This window comes from Laetiporus sulphureus (assembly GCF_001632365.1).
Source record: "Laetiporus sulphureus 93-53 unplaced genomic scaffold LAESUscaffold_24, whole genome shotgun sequence".
In the NCBI taxonomy this organism is placed as follows: domain Eukaryota; kingdom Fungi; phylum Basidiomycota; class Agaricomycetes; order Polyporales; family Laetiporaceae; genus Laetiporus; species Laetiporus sulphureus.
Genome location: NW_024468533.1, coordinates 348,902 through 373,835, shown reverse-complemented (window position 1 = coordinate 373,835; position 24,934 = coordinate 348,902). Strand labels below are relative to the sequence as shown.

General features: G+C 46.8%; 6 protein-coding genes across 6 annotated transcripts; 3 read left to right on the top strand and 3 right to left on the bottom strand.

Annotated features, from left to right (window-relative positions):
* Window positions 1-2,623: 2,623 nt before the first annotated feature.
* Window positions 2,624-3,184, bottom strand: LAESUDRAFT_610544 (uncharacterized protein; the record flags this gene model as incomplete). The annotated part of the gene is made up of 2 exons (XM_040903157.1): window positions 2,624-2,858; window positions 2,988-3,184. Coding segments are annotated over 2 exons (432 nt in total), but the record flags the coding sequence as incomplete, so codon positions are not given.
* A 723-nt stretch (window positions 3,185-3,907) lies between these two features.
* On the top strand, window positions 3,908-5,535 carry LAESUDRAFT_714743 (uncharacterized protein; the record flags this gene model as incomplete). The annotated part of the gene is made up of 7 exons (XM_040907091.1): window positions 3,908-4,147; window positions 4,275-4,375; window positions 4,627-4,760; window positions 4,821-4,920; window positions 4,971-5,117; window positions 5,174-5,310; window positions 5,363-5,535. 7 exons carry the CDS (start codon window positions 3,908-3,910, stop codon window positions 5,533-5,535), a joined length of 1,032 nt encoding a protein of 343 aa, XP_040763518.1.
* Window positions 5,536-6,070: 535 nt separating this feature from the next.
* On the bottom strand, window positions 6,071-8,006 carry LAESUDRAFT_779745 (uncharacterized protein; the record flags this gene model as incomplete). Its single annotated transcript, XM_040913842.1, has 14 exons — window positions 6,071-6,094; window positions 6,279-6,304; window positions 6,361-6,373; window positions 6,458-6,467; window positions 6,521-6,544; window positions 6,681-6,771; window positions 6,839-6,976; window positions 7,023-7,084; window positions 7,130-7,131; window positions 7,190-7,224; window positions 7,282-7,430; window positions 7,492-7,519; window positions 7,643-7,719; window positions 7,906-8,006. 14 exons carry the CDS (start codon window positions 8,004-8,006, stop codon window positions 6,071-6,073), a joined length of 780 nt encoding a protein of 259 aa, XP_040763517.1.
* A 605-nt stretch (window positions 8,007-8,611) lies between these two features.
* Window positions 8,612-9,974, bottom strand: LAESUDRAFT_714741 (uncharacterized protein; the record flags this gene model as incomplete). The annotated part of the gene is made up of 6 exons (XM_040907090.1): window positions 8,612-8,655; window positions 8,698-8,817; window positions 8,986-9,063; window positions 9,229-9,394; window positions 9,593-9,700; window positions 9,912-9,974. The coding sequence occupies 6 exons, from the start codon at window positions 9,972-9,974 to the stop codon at window positions 8,612-8,614; spliced, it is 579 nt and encodes a 192-aa protein (XP_040763516.1).
* Window positions 9,975-16,368: 6,394 nt separating this feature from the next.
* LAESUDRAFT_760007 (uncharacterized protein) lies at window positions 16,369-17,079 on the top strand (the record flags this gene model as incomplete). Its single annotated transcript, XM_040912671.1, has 2 exons — window positions 16,369-16,748; window positions 16,815-17,079. 2 exons carry the CDS (start codon window positions 16,369-16,371, stop codon window positions 17,077-17,079), a joined length of 645 nt encoding a protein of 214 aa, XP_040763515.1.
* Window positions 17,080-23,927: 6,848 nt separating this feature from the next.
* Window positions 23,928-24,738, top strand: LAESUDRAFT_726725 (uncharacterized protein). Its single transcript, XM_040909089.1, has one exon. The coding sequence runs from the start codon at window positions 24,281-24,283 to the stop codon at window positions 24,731-24,733; it is 453 nt and encodes a 150-aa protein (XP_040763514.1). The 5' UTR covers window positions 23,928-24,280; the 3' UTR covers window positions 24,734-24,738.
* Window positions 24,739-24,934: the final 196 nt, after the last annotated feature.

Genomic DNA, 24,934 nt, shown 5'->3' with positions numbered 1-24,934 from the left:
TTTTCCTATGTGTCTACAGGTATTTATACAGCACTCGCATTATACATCGAGGCTGAGTCACTCGTTTTCCTATGTGTCTACAGCCCTCGTAAATTTTCACCTCGGACAATACTTCATCAGCCTGCCTGACAGCAACCTCACGGCCATTGCATTGCTGGACTGCCTCATGATCATACGGAATACTTCCCGGAGGCTGAGAACCATAGGGCCTCGTGGCGCCGCCGTGTGGTTGGCACATATCATCGCAGATGGTCATCTCTGTTGATTGATGGCTCCTTGGCAGTTATCTGTTGCAAGCCCGATGGCGATACAGAGATGGTAACTGATGGTGTGGCCTGCTGATGGTCGCGGGCATCTCATTCATGCTCATCAACGTGCGTGCCGGGCTCGGCTGGGCGCAACGCGCATCATGGGACAAATTGCTGTCCGAATTTGCCATTGCAGGTCGCATAACGCAGGCGGACGACCAGACGTTCTCTATGTACCCATTCATGGTGAGCGTGCAGCGAGGAAAGCGATTAGAAGAAGCCATCTTCGGTGCTCAACGCGGGCCATGCAGAGCCTTAAACGACTGCGACCACTTTTCATGGTTGAATGTATTTGTCGTTGCATGGCCACGAGCATCTGCCCCATGATGTAATGTCGCTATGTAGTATTATACTCAGGACATCATGCATCATGTTTCGGTGCGCGATACGTGAAGATGGCCTTTGAACAGGATAGCGAAGTCCTGAGCATGGGACGTCCAACGCACGCAATCACAGTTTCTTACAGACAAGTGCCAGTGTATCGAATCCAAGAATTGCTCCGTGGGAATACAAGAATCGGTATGCTAATGATCTCCATCTTCGAAGATGATGCCATTGTGCTGCTTCTTATTTGTAATGCCGTGACGTTGCTGGAAATGACATTATCAGGCCGGCTGTCTGCATATTGATGCCCTTGGCGGCCTCATTGGCGGCCCTTGCCCTTTGTCGCATCCTGACTTGCTCTTTGGTCCAGAGGCTACCACAGGACTCTTGCCGTCTGGATCTGATTTCGGCTGTGGCTGTCCATGCTTGATTGTAATGATTGAACTGCACTACATGGTCCTGAAATGTATCCGGAGCCCATAAGGTTTAATCCTGATCATTTCAGGTATGACCAGAATCACACATCTCAACGGGTTCCGAAAGGTTAATCTTTTGGACTGGGCATGCGGTGAGTGTTGTCCTGTAGTACTCATCAGCCACTGTATCAATTTCAGTCGTTGCCCTGATGTGATGCTAGCAGTATCCACACCGTTGGTTGTCACCTTGTCGTCTTTGACATTTTAAAACAGGTCAATGAGCTGGGACAAGAGTATACACCTTCCTTGGAATTCACCTCAGATAATATAGTATACGCGGTGTCAACCATATTCCTTACTTTTCTAAGTTCATCATCAGCAAAAAGGCCTTAGCCATATAGCGCCCACCCGCCACTATGTAGCGCCCATTGCCTCGGTAGCACCCGTTCATGCTATGGAGGGCGCTGTAGATCTATGTCATCTGCTTTCCATGCTACACAACACTACATACCCTTAAGTGGCTGGCACTTATATGTTACTTACCCAACAAAGACACACTAGGGATTCTACTGAGATTCGAGAGTCAGTATGCCAGAAGAGCAAATAGTGTATCTATTATTCCGAATGTCTATGTACAAGGTACTGTTGACTTTCCTGGCCAGCCCGCTGCATGGCCAGGAGTTCAGGAGTCACCTGCTCTCTAGAAGATGGCTCCACGGGGCCAAACTGATGGCCCGTCCCATTGTAGCCATGCCCTATTATATACACGTGCGCTACTACTCTCTCACATCAGTGGCGCAGGTCGCACTGGGGCCTCTCACATCTGTGCTCCATGCCCAGATTCCAACAGGTACTACTCACATGAGGATGAAATCATTACATGTTGAAGGTATGTATTCATGGTGACTTGATCACCATGTCTGATGCACCTTCGAACAAATGTCCTAGAAGGTCAAAAATTGTACATACCCTTGTGACATGCAAGTCTTAAGGAACGGGATGATGTTCTTTAAACAATTAGCAATCATTCTCGGAGTTTCCCGGTCTAAGCACAGCGAGAGCACAGCAAAGACGAGTCCGTTGTCCAGGGACCTCGTTAGAGTCGTTTAGACATAGTAAACTACCGAGGTATGTACATCTTCTCGGTCCGTTATTTATTGACTAATGCCACGGTCGGACTCTATCGTACAATGCCCACTCATTGCTAGGGCACGTCGCTCTGACCGTCTGACCGGCCACTTCTCCCTGCTTGCGACAAGAGCGTACCTGAGTGCCGCGCACACTCTCCTTCCAACACGCCCCCTCGATCGCTGTCATCAAGCTGTCAGAATAGGCGAATGTGGCCGTCAGTATACGCCACCCTGGCCTTCGCACCCTTGTCATCCGGCTTCCCTTCCTCATCATCCGAGTCGTCCTTGCCATCATCTGACTTGGTCGGGCAGTCCTTCCGTACGTGCCCTATTCCTCCGCACTTGAAGCACTTACACTTCTCGCCCCCCCTGCAGCTGCCTTCCACTTCCCTTTCCCAGCCTTAGCTATCATGGCCACTGCATCCCGGTCATCCTCCATATCTTTCTGGTGGGTCTCCTCATTCAGAAGTCTCGCTGTAACGTTTGCGACAGTGAGCTGTTTGGGTGGGATCGAGTCGAGCGCGACTACGAGCTGGTCGTAGTGTTCTCCAAGGCCCATGGTGAGTCCCAACACCATGTTCTCTTCTTCTACTTTTACCCTGGCGTATTCCAGATCTGCGGCCATTTTCTTCACCCGCCTGATCCATGCTAACATCACCTCGTCGAGGCCCTTCACTGCCCTGTAGAAGCATCACTGCATCGCCAGTCGGGTCACAAACCCGTACGCTCAGTGCACCTGCACCAGAGTCGCCCAGCACTCCATAGGGTCACGACTCACCAGGTGCACCAGCTGCCCTGCCGATACCCACAGCACCATTTCCGCCCACGCTTTCGCCATCTTGGTCGTCAAGCGCTTGGTCTTTTCTGCCTCCAGCCACACTGCTGCCTCCATCTCCGTCGCATCCGTCGGTGGCGATGTTTCAATTGTCATCACCTCCCACAGCTCCTTTCTGATCAGCTCTGCTTCCATCCAGATCACCCACTCACTGTAGTTGCCCTCACCCAAGAGAGGGAACTTCGTGGTCTCGGTTGTCTTGGACATGTCAGGTTGATGCTCAGTTGCACAGGGAGAATGTGAGCAGATGCAGCAGAGGCCAAAGAATAAGGTATGGAGGTAGTTTATCTCGGAGTTTCCCGGTCTAAGCACAGCAAAGATGAGTCCGTTGTCCAGGGACCTCGTTAGAGTCGTTTAGACATAGTAAACTACTGAGGTATGTACATCTTCTCAGTCCATTATTTATTGACTAATGCCATGGTCGGACTCTATCGTACGATGCCCACTAGTTGCTAGGGCATGTCGCTCTGACCGTCTGACCAGCCACTTCTCTCCGCTTGCGACAAGAGCGTACCTGAGTGCCGCGCGCACTCTCCTTCCAACAATCATAAAGCAGTGGATGGCAACTGCTGAGCTGTCAACTGGCACCAGCATGCCTAACGAGGAGTCCGGGCCAAGACAGTGGAGAAGGGTGACTATGTTTTTGAGCACTAAGCCCTCGAGCTGCTTGCAATGGTTTGGCGAAGATCTCTAGTGTTTCTGACCTGTAGTAATTGACCAACTTGTCGCAAATTGTAACAATGAGTGAAATGTGTGTCTCTGTAATGGCACGTTACAATGCGCCACAGCCGATAACTGTGGGAACACGCTTACATATGCTTCGGCCATTCCCGTAGCACTTAGAAAAAGTTTTCTGACTCTTCTCACTCCTCTTCGTCGTGCCAACGCCAGTGAATGGGCTGTGCTATCCTCACTCTCTCTCACTCACATCTCTCAGTTCTTGGTTGTTTGGGTCTTCTCACCTCTCACCTCCTATCAGTTACAGTTTGCCTCGACTACCAAAAGATTGCTAGTCTCGACGAGCCTGCCTTCCGCCGGCTCACCTGTTCACATCGTATTTCTTCTAGTTCTGCTCTACGGGATCTGAGGACTGGCCTCCAGGACAATCAGACAATCAGTCTGAAAGCGCCGCCAGTGAGTGTACGTCCAACAGTGTGATAGGTTCCGTAGCGCCAGAGGTTCTGGCCAAGCATGGGTACACATATATCATTGACTGGTGGTCGCTCAGTATCTGCGCGTATGAGCTCATATTCTGGCGAAGACCATTTTCAGGCAAGACGAATGGCGACCTCGCACATACAGCATTACTAAGGATTCACTCTGGTTCCCCGATGATGCGAAGAGCAAGCTGAAGTACTACAGGTAAGAGTGATGTTCTCAAAGGTGAGCAGACTTCTGGCATTCCTTGTCTTTATTCACTCACATGCGATCTCTTCAGCGGTCTGGAGGTTCTGAAGAGTCTACTTCATTGCACATGCTCGTCGACCATCTATTTACTGCACCAGTAGATGCTCAACCTCATCGGCTTCCACAAGGCTCTAAAGAAGTTCGAGGAAGTTATGCATGTCCATATTTTTCTTTCCTCCACCTCCTCTGTGATTCTGATGAAACAGATCTATACCCGATGCACAGATTCCCACACAGCAAGCAAATACCATCGAGGAGATCGAGCTGAGTGCATTCGCTTCAGATGCTTGGTGTGATGCTATGCTGCATGAGATGGAGAAGCTGTCTGTTGCTCAGTTTGGTATGTTGAGCTGTCCTACAGTGTATGCGGCCATCTGATAAGTGCTGTTCTGTATGGCAGCACATGGTGATGAGAAGGAGGCACAAGCACATTTGCATGGTAGATCACAGCTTATGACTCACTGGAGGAGGAGAGACAGATATCACCATTCATGCCTGATGTACGTGCACAGCATGTGACATGTTTCATCTGAACTTGCAACACTGACAGCCTTTGGCCTCAGTCAAAGAAAGCGAATGTGGATGCATCACATGAACTTGAGGAGGTGCTGCTTGAGGACAACCTGCTCAAGGCATGGCAATGGAAGGTGCAAGAGATCAACAACCTGAGCGCGGAGATGCAACAGATGGAGGAAGAGTGAGTGTCCTGTATCCGTGAATTGCAAGTTGTTCAGACTGAGCACCACTTTACAGGTTCACATCATACGACTACTGGAAGATGCAACGGTGGTCATACTACCTTCAGAATCAAATCTTCTCAACTGTCACTGTGACATCGTCTCATGAAGCACTATCCCCCATCATCCGCATGAAATGTTTCGATGTGCATTGTAAGTTATTCATTCTTGTCACGCTTCGTAAGTCAAACTGACATTGTACCAGATGCTCCACAAGCTCCGGCGGCTGCAGGCTTGTCAGCAGACATTCATGCAAAGGTGGCAGCGGAGTTGGCAGCACATGCTGGTGAAACAGATAGTGACATTTTGGGCACTGGCAATCGGTGGACCATCATGTTAATGATACAGTGTTCTGTCAAAACAATGCATTTTCGTTGAACAAGGTATAAAATTCCATCACATATTGAGACAATTAGTAATATGTAGTTTGGAAGGTATCTACACGGAGCTCTATTCACAATGTGCCCTATCAATCAATGGGGCTATGGTGCCTATCGTAGAGCAATATACTGACGCTAAGCTGCTATGGGGTGCTATGTGGGTGGTGCAGGCAGCTACCATGTCTACCGTAAAGGGTAACTTACCAATAGAGCTACCATGACTATAGAAACTACATCGTGCGATGTAGCATGAATTTTTTTTGCTGATGATGGTCGCATCCAGATACCCGAAAACATTTGAAAGTAGAATTCTTCGCATTCGGCTGAGTCTGTTGCAATACTTCAAGACAGCAGTCGATCATGAGGATCAAAACGTGACTGTGTTAGTAGTACATGGTTTGTCAATACTGCTGAATAACATGGTCCTCGCCTGACATATTAGTATTCAAATTCCCAGTTATTATGTGGCAGTCAATCCCACCTATTTCATCCACATAATACATGAAGACATATCCCATCTGACACTAGTTATCTTACATAGTAGCTAGCTCAATTTCCTACACGATAAGAACTGTCTCTGCAGATGATGACAATACGTCACACTGTGAATGACTTCTCATCACGATTTTGGCATAATTCGACTTCAGGAAGAGTCAAAATGAGAGGTTGGTATCAAGAGACCATACAACCCTGCCAGAAAACATGAGATTTTTATATTCTTCCTAAATCCTTGATGCTTACAGTATTGTTATGAAGGTTTCCGCTGCCTGATCAAGAAGAAGGATTAGTATACTCATCAGGATAAGACACTTCGACAACATACATCGCCGATAATGCTTTGTAAGAAGGCAATCATTCAAAGCCCTACACCGTGGAATTGATGTGACAAGATCTCTCCGTGAGTCTGAGATCTTACTTACCAAATAGTACCTGAAAGCATCGGAGTGAACACGTAGATCATTGATGACAAACATATAACTTACAACGAATATGATAGCACCATCACGCTTGAGATTAGTTATGATCTCGTGGTCATATCAGCGGGGTCAGTTTAAGGCATTCACGACCAGCAACATGAAGACGAAGACATCGTACAATAGCTAGCATGAAATTCAGTGGACGATTCCTGGATATGGAATGCACATGCATATCATTGCTCCCCATGTGCCAGCTATGTAGACATCTTTGTCTTGAATGTAGCATGTACGGGGCTTGTCTGAATAAAGTATCTTCACTGCACAATGGAAGGTAGCAGTCAGAGTGCCACAGGAGGTGCAAGAGAGTCCAATGCTGTCACTCACTGGCAGGCTGCCGCATCATTAAAGTATTGAAAGCGACACTCATACCATAGCATATTCCGAAGCCAAGGATGAGTGCTACCTTTATAAACTGCCTGTCATCCCAAACTTTCATCACGCGCAATAGTAAAATGACTGCGGCTAAGACTCAATATGTGATCAGAATGGAGCTCATATGTGGACGTACTTTGCGATAAGCCAATGCTAATCATCACATATGCACCGCCAAAAATGACAAAGCCCTCGCACCTGCGCTGCATATATAAAAGGTCGAAAGGAGTGGGCGTCACTCACATCTGTGCAAAAGTGCACACTTGGTTCATGTATGTTATATGGAGAATGGCTGCCACTCACAGGATGAGACAAATCAGGCCCAAAGCCACTCATCACTGATAAGATGCACCATGAGTGAGAGTCTCAGCTCGGGTTGAGAGTGTAACGCTCACCATAGGCAAAATAAATCATTGCCCCATGCACACCATAGTAATTGATGGTTACGAGTGCTTGCATGCTTGTCCAATGCTGTCCCCATACCAGTCTAACCTCTCGTCGACATTCAATAGATGATCCCACATTAGTGATGTGACTGCAACAGCTAACAAATGCAACAGTGCATCACCATATGCCCCGAGGTTGTCATATAGTATTGTACTCACCCGACAGATACCGCATTGCTAACAATGCCTGTTGATCAGCCACAGAGAATAGAGTCAGCACGCTCTGCATGAATGACAGGGACGCAGTGATGGAACTGTAGCACAGGAAGTAATGAAGTTGCTAGATTGTGCTGAGTCGTGATTGACTGACAAGTAAAGAATGTGAAGTACTCTGTATATCGTGCTTCACAGCTCGAGGCGTGGAAGAGAGCCACAAGCGATAAGGACCTGGGAGCATTCAGTTTGGATATACTACAGAAGATCAATCGCTTCACAGCCCCAGCGTCTTCAATCTTTCATCCAATGTACAGAGTTCTCAAGAGAATCGAGATCTGGCGCCGCACGCGGTTTCAGGGATTGGACCCGTTTGAACTGCCACAGAGATGCTATAGGGCTGAACCGCAGTGAGAAGACCTATTGGTGCCAGAATCAGTGTCTTCATTGTTGTCAACAGGCGCAGATTCGTATGTTAGACTGTCTTCACCAACAATCTGACAGCCGATGTATTGGTTCATCGTGAGAAGGCCTCCCTGTTTGATGTACAACACAGTTGAAACCTGATTAATGATTGAACAACTTTGGTCATGCGCCTGTTGATGGTGGCCATGTACCGTAGCCTTTTGTGACCAGAGTTCATTTGACCTTTGATTAGAGAACAGTGAACACCACAAAAGTGGTCAAAGGACGAATTGCGGTACAGTGGTTGGTCAGGAGTCAGAGTGCAGTGACATCGAGTATCGAGCGGCAGTAGTATGTTGTCGACATGTTCTCTATTATGCTGCTGTAATACCCACATTGGCGTCTTCAGGCTACAAATGCCCAGCACATTTGAATTTTTACCCACTTCCTGACTGCAGAAGGCAGTGCATTTGAGTTTGACCAGCAACCTCTGCGATAAAGTGGAAGAACGACGGGTTTTTGGAATTACACGTTCATCATCAGCAAAGAATATCACAACTTCTGCCCCTTATAACACATGACATTCTAAACAGTACTATGAAAAACGAAAAACAGAAGGACAAATGGCCTGAACAATATACTCGGAAGACACGAAGAGGTCATATGAGGGGTCGATAGCTGGTATGCCACCATTCCTTGAATTAGGGCTGCAACGAGGATATCACTCTGGCCCAAGCTGCTCCTCCTCCACATGAACAGCGTATCCTAGTAATGGGTGTCAAGCCATGTTCATAGGGTCATTGTCACCGTTGAAGACTTTCAACATATCACGCTCCCCTTTGTCAGATCCTGTCAGTGTCTCAATACGTTGCAGGCCAGACACCGGCAATTTGATGCTAACCAGAGCAGTGCCATGCCGCTCATGAACTGCCCTCATATTGTCAGCGTCAACATTGGAATCGACGCAGCTGCAGAAAAAAGTCCATCATAGATTGAACTTTCACATCTGTGAGTTTTGCAGAGCTGTCCGCGAGAACATATATCATTGGAACAAGACGTCCAACGAACTGACGTCATCAATTAACAAGAACTCACCAGTACGGAACATGTCTAAAGCACTATTGAAGTTATTCTTGTCTACATCCGTGAGAATAAGTTCTTCTGAAGGTGAATCTGTTCATAGGCACGTAGAATTATGAAGAACTCTGGTGATTTAATAAGCGCACAAAATAAGGTGTTAGAAAGAAGAGGTTGAAACAAACTCCTACCTTGTATGCACTATGCCAACCCTGTGTTCACGCAGTTTATCAATGCGCCTCTGCATCTTGACATGACAACATGCGATGATGATCGGGATGATGTCGACGATGCTGCTAGCTCCTGCCATGGCATCGGTGACTTCCCACACCGCATCGATGTCCTCGCAGGTGGAACAACGGTTCTTCACCAGCATGAGAGTTATAGTGGTATTCTTGTCAAGCGCAACAGCCATGTCGTCTCCAAGCTGCCCAATGGTCAGCCACAGGGCAATTATATCGAGAATATGTAGATCAAATTCGCAACGTTGGCTTAGCGAGCATTGTATCTGCTCGTTTCAGTATTTGCAATGAAACTTAGGGCCATCGAGCAGCTGTATGATCTGCCGTTGCGCAGAAAGAATCTTCTGATCCTTCGAAGTCTGAATCGCACCCGACTCACTTACTGGTAGCTGATTGCATTGAAATTTTATCCAGAGAATATCAATGTATGGTCGTGAACTGCGACAATGTTTGACGGGCTGTGACAGCAGCAGACGAGCAAGAATGCAGCGCTACGCAGCGCCAGTGTGCCACAAAGTCTCTCAGTGTGACGTGTGATAAAGCATTATGACACATGCCATGACCCGTGACTTTTTTCGAGCGTCGATTTTCTCCTCTGGCACATTCACCAACGACAACAACGGCACACCTCAGAGAGCCTGGAAGACTTTCATTGCTGTCTTCAACGATTCCTGTCATCTCGCTATCATATTAGATGCTCACCTGGGTTTCTGCTATCTCCAAGACTATCTGAAGTCCAACGGCACCTATGACACTTATGGACATGTCTGCCAGTGGTTTTTGCTTTTGCTTCACTCTCTCTGTGCTCACTCGCTACCAGCATCTATCGCTGTTGCTCTCACCGACACAGGAGCAGGCTGGTTACCATGTCATCGGGCCTATCTATACTGGTGTAAGTCCTTCGGACCTCCGCATTGAAATGCACGACATATCGAGTCAACTTTGTTGGCTGTGAAACATAGGTTGGTGAAATCGTTGAACAAGGGCTCAGAATCGTTGGGCCTCCCAGCGTGGTAGGTTCGTCGTAGGCAGAATCCTCCCATTTTGACGTCTATGTTGCGCTCGTATGCACACGTTTCATGTATTACTCTGCAACGCGTCACAATTGCGTGCAACTCACAAGGTTCATCGAGTGGCATCTCTCATCTGTCTACCCTCGAAGTGACTCTGTTTGTGCTGTGTATCTTTCCTTGCCCTTTACGGTCAGGTTCATCAAGGATGCCTTCCATGTACATGCAACACATTTCCACACATGCTATTTTATTGATTGGTTTACATGATTCCCTTTTCCGAGTGAACTTGGTGCCGCACAACTGCAGCTTGTGCACATTTATAGGTCTGGCATTCTTCTGTCCATATCATCCAGTCTGGTGGTCAAAGGTCCTCGGAGTTTTTCAGAGAACACATTGGTACGTGGTTAATATGTCAATCTGTATTGCTATCGGTGTATTCGTTATAATTGGGCTGGACTCTCACTTGCCGTAGGTGCCCTGCATGACCTGAAGTGTCTGTATAGCACATACCTAGACAGTCGGTGATGATGGCTGGAATATTTTCTGGCGTACGCTATCTGCGACCTCTGCTGCGCCCGCTGTGTTGTTGCCTATTTATACCATGCATGCTCCAACCATTCTTCCGGCAAGCTCAAGTGTATCATGCTACAATCTGGTGTCTACCCTAGAAGGCACAGCGTGTACTCTGTTCACGGAATTCGTCATGATGTTGCCTGTGGACATGTCATCTCTCCAATGCGCTCTATATGCTGATGTGTTTGCCCCCTATATGTTCTTCTGCCTGGTCATCAATGCAAGGACATTACCCTTCAATAGATAGCGGTTGCACTGTGCCCACCTGCTAGTATTTGAGAAAGCAGACTCGGATGGCTTAGACTCAGGTGACCAAATGTAAGTAGCACTGCAGGTCACAAGCTGTGCAGATCGTTGTATGAGCTTGATCTGTATTTTAGCTTAGGATAGAAACTTATGAGCATCACTGGTGGAGCACAGAGTCGTGAAGGATATTTTCAGTCATATCATTTAAGATCAGACAGAGATATGTGAGTACTACGTCCATTAACTCCTGGCTCGATTTGTCTGTACAGGATGTGGACCAGTGCCCTGACTTCACCGACAAACGCGACGTGCTCCTGTTGGTGAGACTAGGAAGCAAAGCAGTGCATGCTCCTGGGTGTGAAATATGTCAGATACTTTTCTCCTGAGAGCATGGGAGGAGCTCACATTCCTCAAAAGCCACTGAGACTAGCCGTAGGGGAAGGCTTACACGCTTCTGAGAAGAATGCACAACCAGGAAAATATAGAAGGATGGGTCGAAGGTAGTTCTGAAATTTTTCTGTAGGCAGTTTGAATGTCGCTGAACTCACTTACACAGCTGTGTGAAAGCTATCGCTCTGTTGGCCTCTCATTACGACTGACACGTTCGACAATGAAAGATGCAACTTCTGGATCAATCTTCTGGCATATGCTCAGATTCTATTCGAACATTGATTTATGCTAAGTCACGTATCTACATGAAGCCTCTCTTGTAAATGAATTGAAAGGTTGATGGTAATCGCAAGCTTCCCCTTCCTTGTGGTTTATATATTCATTCGTCCTTGTGAGCAAAAATACCATCATCGGAGTTGCACTGCACGATGCAGAATGTGAGCATTTTCCGTTCATGGCATCGCTTCAACAGCATGATGGCAGACTCTTCGTAATGCCTGCGTGGTTGCACCATTGTGCCTCCCAGGAATCATGGGCTGCTTACAGCTGAGCATCAAGCCTTATGTGTGGACTTTCTAGATACCAATGTTGATGTTCGAGAGCATACTGCTCTTACTTTCCCTGTTCAGATCCATACAACTAGTTTTCAAGAAAAGCCTCCCAGTATCGTCGTCGCTTTACTGCGAGACTCCGTCATCTAGCCTGATGCCTCTTCAGATAGTCCACTCTGCAAGGTCGGCTTTCAGTTGTTTCCACCTATGGCTATTGGTCAAATACGAGCTCAGCATCCTATACATAACTGTCAAGCATGATCCATCGAGCGCGTGATGACTGCCGCACCATTGTCAGCGGAGGCCACCTCCCGGTTTTTGACAGTCCTGCCCAATATCCAGGTTGGATGATTATATTCAGTCACACTGCCATATCGACGACACAGACTGCTTTCTTACGTAGGCGTTCAGATGCAGTGATGGAGACATATGCAGTTACAGTGGTAGGGTGCTTCGCTTCTAGACTTGCACCGCTCTGTGCTCAACTTCATGCTTACGTTTGCAAGTCTCACGCCTCCCTGAAAGTCGGGACACTGAGGCAGAGGGTGGCGGATCATCTGTGCCACTCTTTTGAAGGTGGCAAAGCCATACAGAACTCTCGCTGTCTACGGTGGGCTGTGGCTAGTGCTTGTCTAACGAGATGCGCATTCGACATGTAATCTCGAGATAAAGCCTGTTACACAAAATTAGTTTGACAGTCATTATGCACTCGTTTAAGGGATATGCACCTAGCTTTGATCCATCGATCAGGCATTACGGAAGCTGAAAGTGCAGATAGCGCCCTGCTGCACGGTGAGCACAATGTCAGCTACGTGCTCATAGAACTGCAGGAGGGACGTACCAGTGTAATCAAACATTTAGCAAACTCGTGATATGGTGAGGAGGCCATAAATGTCACACGTGACAAGGTGCATTCTGCACAATGTAGAAGCCTTCCCTCTGCCTGAGGCGTGCATACGGAGGCAACTATGAGTAGACTATTCGACTGTCGACCGGAGAAAGATGCAAAAAATTGTGTACACACCTGTTGATGGCATCGTTATGTTCATCAGCAGGTCGCACACAGTTCGAACAATAACACTTTCATATAAAAGTTCCGGTCATGTTGTCAAGGAACAGATGATACGTCGGTACGTCGAGGTCTCCATATGAGTTCCAAACACGACAAGGCAGTGGACAGAACATTAATACCTCAAGGAAGAACAGCGGCACACGCCCTCGAGGCCCCGCACAGCTGCTGCAAACAAGTCAGCATCACAGTGTAGCAGTCACCAAGCTGTATGCGAAGATGAATGCGCCACCATCAACGGAGCATAAGTCATCGAATAGGGTGTCAGCATGAGGGTTCAATGCGCTGCGGAGGACCTACATACCTTACTGTCACAGATTTTCACGTCTTTCAATCTGCACATGACTAGAACATCACATGACATCAGCGCTAGGCTGTTAAGAAAGGAACGAACTGGTACGCAAAGTACTGATAGTCCTAGGTGCCCCGAAGGTCCAGGACTAGTCACGTGACATATCACGTGATATCCACACATGTGACAAGTAGCGCTGGTATTAGGTAAGCCTAACTTATACAGTAATATCATCCCACCTAGAAGCAATGGTCGGACTCCGGAAGAATCCAATAAAGGAGGCACACGCCACCGGAGATATGTCCTTAAGGGGATATTAGTTCACATACATGAGGTAGATAGATACCACGCCACCGAAGATGTAGCCATTACAGGCAATACCATTCCCATGATCTTACTAAGTAGCTCGGAGGTTCAGCATGCATGACACACATAGTCTGACAGGTAGTGGTAACCAATCAGACAATGTCCATTAGCTAGCGGTTCTGAGATATCAGGGTACCAAGGGTCCCTCCGCTCATGTATATAAGCCAGAGCTCTGAGACGCATAAGTCCCCCAGACTTATTCTCATCTCTGCTACGCCTATCCATATAGTGTCACCAGCACCCACTTGCAAGGCACTGCTTTACTTTGATCATCTTTGTGTCCATTCTTACGTCGACAACAGTCAGTAAGTGTTTGATCATAAGGTCATAGGCTTAGTCAGTGCTCTGCGTCCTAAGTTTGTGATAGAAGAACAAGTCTGCTTATCTTACCTGCCTCAAGTGCCTGCCCAGTGTACTCGCCGCAGTGTTGCATCTTCGCATGTCCACCCGCACGTTAGCGGTGTCATATCTTCACCTGACGCTCTGTCAGTCGCCAACTCTACCAGCGTAAGCCACACCAAGGCATTGCGCAGCATCGACAGTGTCATTCATCGTCCTCGAGCGAGAACTCCAGAAGAGTTCTACGAGCAGCGGCCTATAAGACTCCTGCCAAGGCCAGGACACATTTCTATGGGAGGTCGGCCCCCTCGCGGCACAAGTTCAGTCTTTATCATCCAGACTCCCTCAGTCAGGCGACCGAGACTACCTGCAGAACCATCTGGTCCAGATCTCAATCAAGGGACATACGTCGAGACCGCTACTGGGTCTCATTTCATCTATCCTCTCGCCGTCTCCATCATCTCAACTCAACACGTCGAAGGTACCCTTCGACAGATTCATATCCTACTCACCAAACGATACCGTCATCAGCTTGACGACCACGACATCTTCGACCTCGAGCATCTCATACTCAAGCTCGAATTCCTCTGCACTGACATCGCAGAATTCAAGCTTTCCTTCGTTCACCAACACGTGGTTCGTGACTTCTGCAACTACGTTCAGGAGAGGAAGCATCAGGGCGGAGAAGCTCGCTGAATAATCAGAGATATTATCCAGAAATATCGTCTAGGAATACAGGTCACAGGGCGACCCTTGCTGTAGATACGAATAGTTACTTTGTATATGTCTTCATCCAGCGAATCAGACAATCTTGAAGACTTCGAGCATCTCAATCCAATCAGTCATACTTTTGACTATCTTTGGGACTCAATTTCACGAGTTCTCTGGGACATAGCAGGTGAAGCATTTGCTACATACGAGGACACGTTTCACATCGACTACCATGACATATATCATATATACGCTCTTCAAATCTATCCAGAATTTGATTGGAGGAACGTTGCGGTTCATATCTGCTATATCCCTATTGGAACGGAAGAACCTGAAGATCGTCTCACCGAAGCTTACAATAGCTTCATCGATTGGCTCGAAGAAGTCGAGCGTATTTGCGAAATTCATCATAATCATCAGTGGCCCGCAGTCAGGGACAAAACTAGGTTTTTGTGGCAACCCTTTGTCAAGGTCATATACCAAAACCTTTATTTGCTACGAAACCAGCACTCAGGATGAGTAATTGCCCGATCGGCCACGATCGCAAATAGACATATCGTCGAGTTTGAAGAGCATCTTCATGAAGTAGAGGAAGAATTGTAAGATGGCGACCCCCACTGCACATGATCCCAGTTTCTCTCGTGCTACATCTCCGGAGCTTCCCGCACGACTTAATATTGTATTGCAACCCCCGAATCCTATCATTCGTCAAGCCCTTGCCGACACGGCGCCCTCAAATGCGAATATACCCGAAAACGTGAAGAATTGGGTAGTCGATCTGGTCACAAATGTGGTGAAAGAAATGCGTCAACAAACGGTGGCGCATTATGAAAATCTTATCCAGCGTCAAGCGCACACAATGGAACGTAACACCACGGAGTTTCACAATCGTACGGTCTTCTTAGACCAACATCGTCAACAATCCGAGTCTCGAATCGCAGACTTGGAGAAAACCTCGTCAGCTTTACTTGAGGAAAACAAGACCACTAACGAAGCGTTTGTGGCATTTGATGATGAAGTCAAGGATCTCCAAACAAGGATAGAAGACCTAAAGAAATCACATGATCGACTTTGCACATGGGCACCCACACAGGGAAGGAAGGCAGGGCAAAGCGGTAACAATGTCGACGACACGGACGATGACGATGAGCCGTCGTTTGGTCACAAGGGTAAAGGCGTAAAAATTGACCAGCCAGAAAAATATGGTGGCAATAAGGACGGAGTCAATCTCGATGATTGGCTCGAACAAGTCATGCTCTGGTTGAAATATACTGGACATACCAAAGACGAGTCCAAGATTATGTCTACCCTCTTGCTCCTGAAAGGAGGAGCACGCGAAAACATGTGACATTGGATTACCAAAATAAACGAAAACAACAAGGCACCAGGAACTTGGGCGGAGTTCATAGCTGAACTTCGCACGGCATATGAATCATTGGACAAGGATGACAAGAAGCGAACGGAGCTAGAAGCCTTCGTCAAGAAGGACCATCGAGACTTCCGAAAGTTCGCAGAAGACTTCCGTCCAAAGGCAACCGGTACAGGCTTCTCAGATCAAGACTTGATCGAAAAGATCAAAAAATATATTCCGGAGAAAACGTGACTACTCATGCTGGCAGACACGACTAAGGACAACTGGCCCAAAAAGTGGACCGAGTTCCTTACATTCGCACTCCAGATATTTATGTCACTACAACGAGAAGGCCACCATGCCAAGGCCGAAACCAAGGACCTGAATGCCATGGAGGTTGACGCAGTCGGAAAGAAGGGAAAGAGTAAATCGGGCAAAGCGCGTAGCGTACAAGACGACAAGTTGGTTTGTGCCAACTGTAAGAAGAACAAACCTATGTTCTTCAAATCGTCGAAATGCTTCGGCAAGTATTGCACCGATTGTTTCAAATTGGACCATGTCAAGAGACAGATTGAGAAGGAGAAGGAGACAGCTGCGAAGAAGAAGGACGGGAAGAAAAAGGACGATGACAAGAAGAAGTCAAAGTTGTCCAAGACGTGACAGGTGGTATCTGATTCCACTTCATCAGACACAGAGAGCGAAAGCTCTGACACTGAAGAAGAGAAGAAGCCAAAGAAGAAGAGCTCTTCCTCTAAGACTAAGGGGAAGGGTAAGGAGACAGCTGCGCATATTAGCAACCGCAGCATCCACTCGGAAAGCGAGCCTGATGCATCCGAGTCAGATGAAGATTTTGCCGCGATCCTCTCAAGGCTCAGGCGCCTGAGGGCAAATGGATCCAGTTCATCAAGGAAGGCGGGAGAGGGCTCTTCAAGGAAGGATCAGAAGGGTTTTCTCAAACAGGATCTGTAGGCAGCTCGTCAGAGTCCCCAGAACATTATATAAGACCTGTACATTTAGCACCCAAATCAGACACCTCTGTAGATCGTCGCAACGCAGAGGATGATAATGTAACAATAAAGAATTTGTCTCCAAATTTATCATCATTCTATTTACCAGTTACATTATGGGTGTATGGCAAAAAATCGAGCGCCGAAGCTCTAGTCGACTCAGGAGCATATTCCATGTACATCAGCAAGCAATTCGTAAAAAACAATCGAATCGCAACCCCCAAGCTTAATACGATGTACAAGGTGTACAATGCTGACGGATCCCAGAACAAACATGGTGAAATAACTGACTATGTAAAAGCATACCTCAAAGTTGGAGATCATGGTTCCACCCACCGTCTGCTAGTCACGGACATTGGGAAATTAGACATGATCATTGGGATGTCATACTTACGTCAGCATAATCCAGAAATCAACTGGCAAGCTGGAGAATGGAAATACTCAAGATGCCCGAGTACATGTCACCACCAGAGGCTTCATAAAAAAACAACAAGCCATTGTGAGAGAGGAAGCTGAAGAAATCTCGCAACGAGCACAACAAGTGGCAGATGAGGAGCCAACTGCATTCAGAATGTTCAATGGACACAACATCGATGCAGTAAATCCTATAATCTCGTGGGTCGAAATGGATGACCCCGAAGCCGAACAAATAGCCCGCATGATACTTTCTATAGCAGATTGCGGCTATGCTGAACCAGAAGAAGACCTGAAAGAAGCGGCACCCCAGTCAAACACTGGCAGCCCAGAAGATCAGGTTATTAATGAAGTAGAATTTTGGGAAAAATTAGTACCAGATTATCTACATTCATTCGGTGATGTCTTCTCCAAGAAAGCATCTGAAAGGATGCCAATTCGAAAGCCTTACGATCATGCAATCGAGTTTGAAGAAGAACATGAATTACCACGACCAAGCAAACTATATCCTATGAATCCTGAGGAAAGAAATTCCCTAGATTCATGGATCGACGACAACCTAGCAAAAGGCTACATTCGAAAGTCGAAATCACCTATTGCTGCCCCGGTATTCTTTGTCAAAAAGAAGGACAGCACGCTAAGATTAGTACAAGATTACCGAAAACTTAATGCTATAACCAAGAAGAATCGCTTCCCTATTCCACGAATAAGCGAGCTTATCGATCAGCTCAGTAACGCGTCAATATTCACCAAGCTGGATCTCAGATGGGGATACAACAATGTTCGCATCCGCAAGGGTGATGAATGGAAAACAGCTTTTGTGACGCATCGCGGTTTATATGAGGCCACGGTTATGTTTTTCGGTTTCTGTAACGCACCAGCCACCTTCCAGCACATGATGAATGAGATTTTAGATGATCTTATTTGGGAAGGCCATGTGATCGTCTACCTCGATGATATTCTAATCTTCACTGACGATCTGAAACAACATCGGAAGATTACCAAAGAGGTAATTAAAAGATTACGGGACAACGACCTTTTTGCCAAACCAGAAAAGTGCTTTTTCGAACAACCCTCGATTGAGTACTTAGGGATGATTATCTCTAAAGGCGAGGTCCATATGGATCCTCAAAAGGTCGCAGGTGTACTCGACTGGCCAGAACCCAAAAAGGTTAAGCAAGTACAAGCTTTTCTTGGGTTTGCTAATTTCTATCGTCGATTCATTGAAGGATTTGCCAAAAAGTCTCGACCACTCAATATCCTTACATGAAAGGATCAGAAATGGGTGTGGGGCGAAGAACAACAACAGGCATTTAACGCTCTCAAACATGCCTTTACTTCAGCTCCAATTCTGGCATTACCGGATGATACTCATCCATTCCGGTTAGAAACGGATTCCAGTAATTTTGCCACTGGTGCATGCCTTAAACAACTCAACGACGATGGGTTGTGGCATCCAATAGCATTCTATTCGAAAGGCCTCAATGAGGCTGAGCGGAACTATGAAATCTATGACAAAGAGATGCTCGCAATTATTCGAGCATTGGAAGAATACTGACAACATCTCGAAGGTCATCCGCTCCCAGTAGAAATTTGGTCCGATCACCAGAATTTAACCTATTTCAAATCAGCACAAAAGCTGACGAGGCGGCAAGCTCGATGGTCGCTATATCTTACACGGTTCAACATCCAACTACATCACAAACCAGAGAAATCAATGCATCGCGCTGATCCTCTGTCCAGGAGGCCAGATCATGAAGAGGGGGTAAATCTCGATAATTCTGACAAAACTCTGCTCAAACCGGAATATTTCGTGATTAAAGCTATTCAACATACCCACCTTGCAGTCGTACAGATCATTATTTGGTGGACAAGATCAAGGAATCACTACAAGATGACAATGTGAACAACTCATATCAAGATCTACTCAAGAAGGGACAACGAGAGTTCTCGAAAGGACTCGAAGATTGGAACTTCAAAAGTGGGATATTACTATACTGAGGCAAAGTCTATGTGCCAAAAGCAGATAATAAGGAATCACTTAGATGAGAAATTGTCCAGCGTCATCATGAAGCTGCCAGTGCAGGTCATCCTGGAAGATGGAAGACATATGAGATGTTATCTCGTAACTACTGGTGGCCAGGAATGTCCACTTACGTCAAAAAGTATGTTGGTTCTTGCGACCTTTGTCAACGCAACAAAAACATCAATCAGCCAAAATACGGAGAATTACAGCCAAATGAGGTTCCAACAGAACCTTGGGAAATTGTCTCTGTCGATTTAATCACTCAATTACCAGAATCCCATGGATTCAACGCAATCATGGTAGTTGTCGATCGTTTGACCAAACGAGCACATTTCTTTGCAATTACCAATGAGTTCTCAGCATCAGACCTTGCTCGTACTTTCTATGAGAGGGTATGGACACAGCATGGTCTTCCGAGACAGATTATCTCAGATAGAGGTACTCAGTTTGCAAGCGCATTATTCCAGGAAGCATGCAAACTCCTTGGGATACAATCAACAATGTCTTCGGCGTATCATCCGGAGACCGATGGTCAAACTGAAAGAACAAATCAGTCGCTGGAGCAATATCTCCGTATCTATACTGACAGACGCGTGGAAGATTGGAGTATACTACTACCAACTGCCGAATTCGCCTATAATAATCAGGCTTCTGAAGCCACTAAGAATTCACCATTCTTTGTTGAATACGGTAGACATCCACATGCAGAACCAACAATAATGGACCCCATAAAGCATCATACGCTAGATTCCATAATGCAGGCATGAGTAGAAGTGCAAGAGCAAGCGAAAGCAGCCATTCTATTGGCAGCTGAACGCATGAAGTGATACTATGATCAATCCGTACGACCCGCACCTTTCAAGGTTGGAGATCAAGTATTACTCTCCACTAAAGATTGGCAAACATCGGGAGCCAAATTGGCACAACGGTGAGGTGGACCCTTCGAAATCGTAGAAAAACTAGGACCAGTCACATACAGACTCAAAATGCCACGACAATACGGCGTTCATCCAGTTTTTCATGCGTCCAAGCTCACGCTCTACCATGAAGATGAAATACCAGGCCGCACACTCAGACCTCGTCCTCCTATCAAAAAGAAGACTGGCGAAGAATGGGAAGTCGAGTATATAGTCGACTCTCGTGTCATTCGTGGCAAACTTCAATATTTGATGCATTGGAAGGGTTATTCTAAAGCCGAAGAAACTTGGAAACCCGCTGCAAATTTGAAGAAATCTCTGCGTCTCATCAAGGAATTTCACAGAAAATATCCTGACGCACCTCAACCAATATCTCTTATTGATACAACTCCGATCGATGGCGTTTTTTCACCCAGGAGAACAGGTCAAGTCTATGACCCCGCCACTGATACCATTCAGATATATGATCAGGATAGAGATGATTGGGATCATTCTAGAGATCTTCAAATAACATTAGACAATCCAAATGCACACGCACCAAAATATGCCCATGAAGACGATGCTGGAATGGATTTAGCCGCATCAGAACCAACAACCATCCGAGCACACTCACGAGGATTAGTATCCACAGGACTTCACTTTACAACACCTCGAGGAACCTATGGTCGAATTGTGCCACGAAGTGGATTAGCTGTTAAAGGCATCGACGTAGGCACTGGTGTAATCGACAGAGGATACACAGGCAAAATCAAGATTTTGCTAATAAATAATACAAATGATGACTTCACAGTCAATCTGGGTGATCGAGTCGCTCAACTTATCATTGAACGTATTATTACCCCTGTCATTTCACTGGTTGATTACCTCAAACCCTCAGCCCGAGGACACCGTGGATTTGGTTCAACAGGCGATAATTACTTCCAGAAACCATGCAAAAAGCCAGATTCAGGATGAACTGTCTAGAAGGGGGGGTACTGTCACAGATTTTCACGTCTTTCAATCTGCATGTGACTAGAACATCACATGACATCAGTGCTAGGCTGTCCAGAAAGGAACGAACCGGTACACGAAGTACTGACAGTCCTAGGCACCCCGAAGGTCCAGGACTAGTCACGTGACATATCACGTGATATCTACACATGTGACAAGTAGCGCTGGTATTAGGTAAGCCTAACTTATACAGTAATATCATCCCACCTAGAAGCAACGGTCGGACTCTGGAAGAATCTAATAAAGGAGGCACACGCCACCGGAGATATGTCCTTAAGGGGATATTAGTTCACATACATGAGGTAGATAGATACCACACCACCGGAGATGTAGCCATTACAGGCAATACCATTCCCATGGTCTTACTAAGTAGCTCGGAGGTTCAGCATGCATGACACACGTAGTCTGACAGGTAGTGGTAACCAATCAGACAATGTCCATTAGCTAGTGGTTCTGGGGTATCAGGGTACCAAGGGTCCCTCCGCTCATGTATATAAGCCAGAGCTCTGAGACGCATAAGTCCCCCAGACTTATTCTCATCTCTGCTACGCCTATCCATATAGTGTTATCAGTGCTCACTTGCAAGTCGCTGCTTTACTTTGATCATCTTTGTGTCCATCCTTACGTCGACAACAGTCAGTAAGTGTTTGATCATAAGGTCATAGGCTTAGTCGGCGCTCTGCGTCCTAAGTTTGTGATACTTACTGGGCCATCTAACTGACCTGATCAAGCAATAAGCTGTCAATGCACGGCAGATTTTGAGACGACAAAAATATTACCAACTTCATCATGTCAGATGGCATGGATATGCAGAACTTTGCAAATCACTACTCGCATAGTTCATCAGAACGAGACGAGACTTGTAATGAGCATAGGAACAATTTACACACTGGTGGGATGCGTACCATTCGTGTTATCCATTGCGCCCCAGCCTGAATTGGGATTGCACATGCCAGCTAGCCAGCGATTGCTCGGCACTATCCGATCCTCCACCGTGCCACTACTCCATGTACCACTCCAAGCATCCGCGGCTGATGTGCATAGCTCCGGGAACGGTGAGTGATGAGAACGTGATCAGTCTAATCGCCTCGACGTTCACTGCAATAGGGTGCTCACTTCATCAACACTTCGTCGAACAGATTAAGATGGAATCATCTGCATTCGATCACGTCCCTTCAAGCTCTATGTAATCGCTCTGACCATCGCTGTCCTCGAGTCGATATTCACGGGATGTGCACTGACCAAAGGCGTTCCTCGAGGAGATCTTCGTCCTTCTACACTTTCATTTGCGGCGGAGGCCTAGAGATAGCTCAGGATCTGCATCGATCCCAAGAGATAGGCTATGCATGAGGATCACAAGCCAGAAGGATAGCATTATGAATGACTGCATACCGATACTTTGACACACTTGAGATTCGCACATCGAGGCTCTTGAGATGAGCACAATATATCGCGCACTTCGAGAGGTATTCGCACATGATGATCGCTGAAGTATCGAGCTGGATTGATGGCTCCCAGAACGAGTCTCAGGAGTATAGTCGATGGTAGTCTTGTAGCTCAGAAGACGGACGGCAACAAAGGATTGTTATAAAATAGCCATTGCGATACAGCCAAGAAGATAATCCAAGTCCTCTTAGTAAAAACATGCAAGAACGACGGATCGAGCAGAACCAGACACGGCAGACATGATGTGATTTATCAGTGTGAAAAATAGTGTGGGAATGTCGGCTGATGTCTTACATTTGTGACAAAGATTTGCCAATATAGTATTTAAATGGCAAATAATGCACATTCGCAGCCAAAGTGAAACATTTTCAACATGAAGTGCCGTGGTTGCAAATATTTGCTGCATGTGTAAGAAATCAGTCGACATTTACACACAATTTTCCATGTTGGTAAATCGCATTATGTCTGCCGTGAGAGGAGAGCGAATGAAGCAGGTCAGACGGAAAGGGATGGCGTGCCGTTGTCACGCCCACGTAACTCGTGTGATATTGATGCCACGACGCCACCGTGTTTCACGTCGACGATGACAGCTCTGCGTATTACTGCTCGCAATTGCCCAGCTTCTAGCTCGATGTCACATTTTTCTGCAATTTCTCCTTCATCCCGTTCAATACGGTGCTGGCACCACGCGTCGACTGTGACGCGTGCCGCTGTGACAGAACAGGACAAGCGCCGTGACTAGACGCGCGTGGCATGCCCGTTCAGTTCGGGCACATCCGGGTTTTCCCTTCGCGCCAAACTCTTTTTCCCCCACCACTTTTCTCGTCCCTCTGCTTGACGATATCAACATCGTTCGACGGCGACATCTACTTCTTCAAACGCTGCTGTAAAATCTAGCTCTGAATGGTCTCGCTTCCATGGCTACTGCTAGAGGCTTTGAGCGCACCTGGTGCCCAACTCGCATCGTGTGCCCGCCTTGCTCAATCTTCTCCCTGATTTCTTTTATTTTTTTGGTAAGTAACGGTGTAAGCTTTCGTCGACATGAAAAATAGAGGTAGTTCTGAGTACTTCCAATACTGGCTATCGAGATGTTCTCGCGCTCATACTCTGCCGACACCATCGCGACCCGGGAACGTGGCTTTGCGCGGGTCTTTGCACTGAAACGCGCTGCAGGATTCGTTCTTTCACTCAAAACAAGCTCTGCAGTATGCATTCTTGCTTGCTATGAGAGTAGAGCGAGGCGTGCTGTGCTTTCAAGTGCAATAGATCCGTCATACTTGAACGCTTCCACGTTTCTCCATGTGAGCATCGTCTTCTAAAATGTCTTAATTCGCTCTGCATATGCGCTATCTTATGTTGCTACTCAAGAAATGCTCGGCGAATGTATAGTCAGAATCCTTCCCTCTCAGTCAACCTTGGTTGCGTCTAGCCTATTCCTGCTACGTTACTGCGAACGCTGCTGCTCATCAATCCTCTGCTCTCTACGTTGTCGTGTCTGTATCGCAACTTATTACTCTCGGACGTTGCTTCGAGGACCCATGCTGCAAGTCTTTCACCGAGTGACAGAGCGCGATTACGCGTACCTATTGTTCGCGAAGGCCTCTCCTGGACATCAGTGTTTCTCGTCGACCCTTGCACCAAAACTCCCATATTCCTGCTGGAGGGCACACGTCCCTGACGACAACCCCCGCGCGACCTTGTTCTCCATTCGGAGGGCATGTAAGGCTCCGTCTGTCTTCATTGTCTGCGCTGTAGCTGGTAAATCGTACGGATCTCACAAGCTATGCTGTGCTGTTCCCATCGTCATTCCTAATTCTCACTAAAGCTTTCATTGCGCTCAGAAGATACATGAGCTCTGTCGATCTGCGTAATTGTGTGGTGTACTGCTTCTGTGTGCAGGATTTCTGTGCTCGCGTCGCTATGCGAATCAAGGTATCGATCAGACTATTGATTCGTCCTCGCTAAAAGAGCATGGTATGTTTCGCATGTTTGATTGGCTCAAAGTTCTGGATTCGCAAACAGAT

What these genes read in the sequence shown, in the direction of transcription:
- LAESUDRAFT_726725 (XM_040909089.1), top strand. Translation starts at nt 24,281, where the DNA reads ATGCTCGGCGAATGTATAGTCAGAATCCTTCCCTCTCAGTCAACCTTG.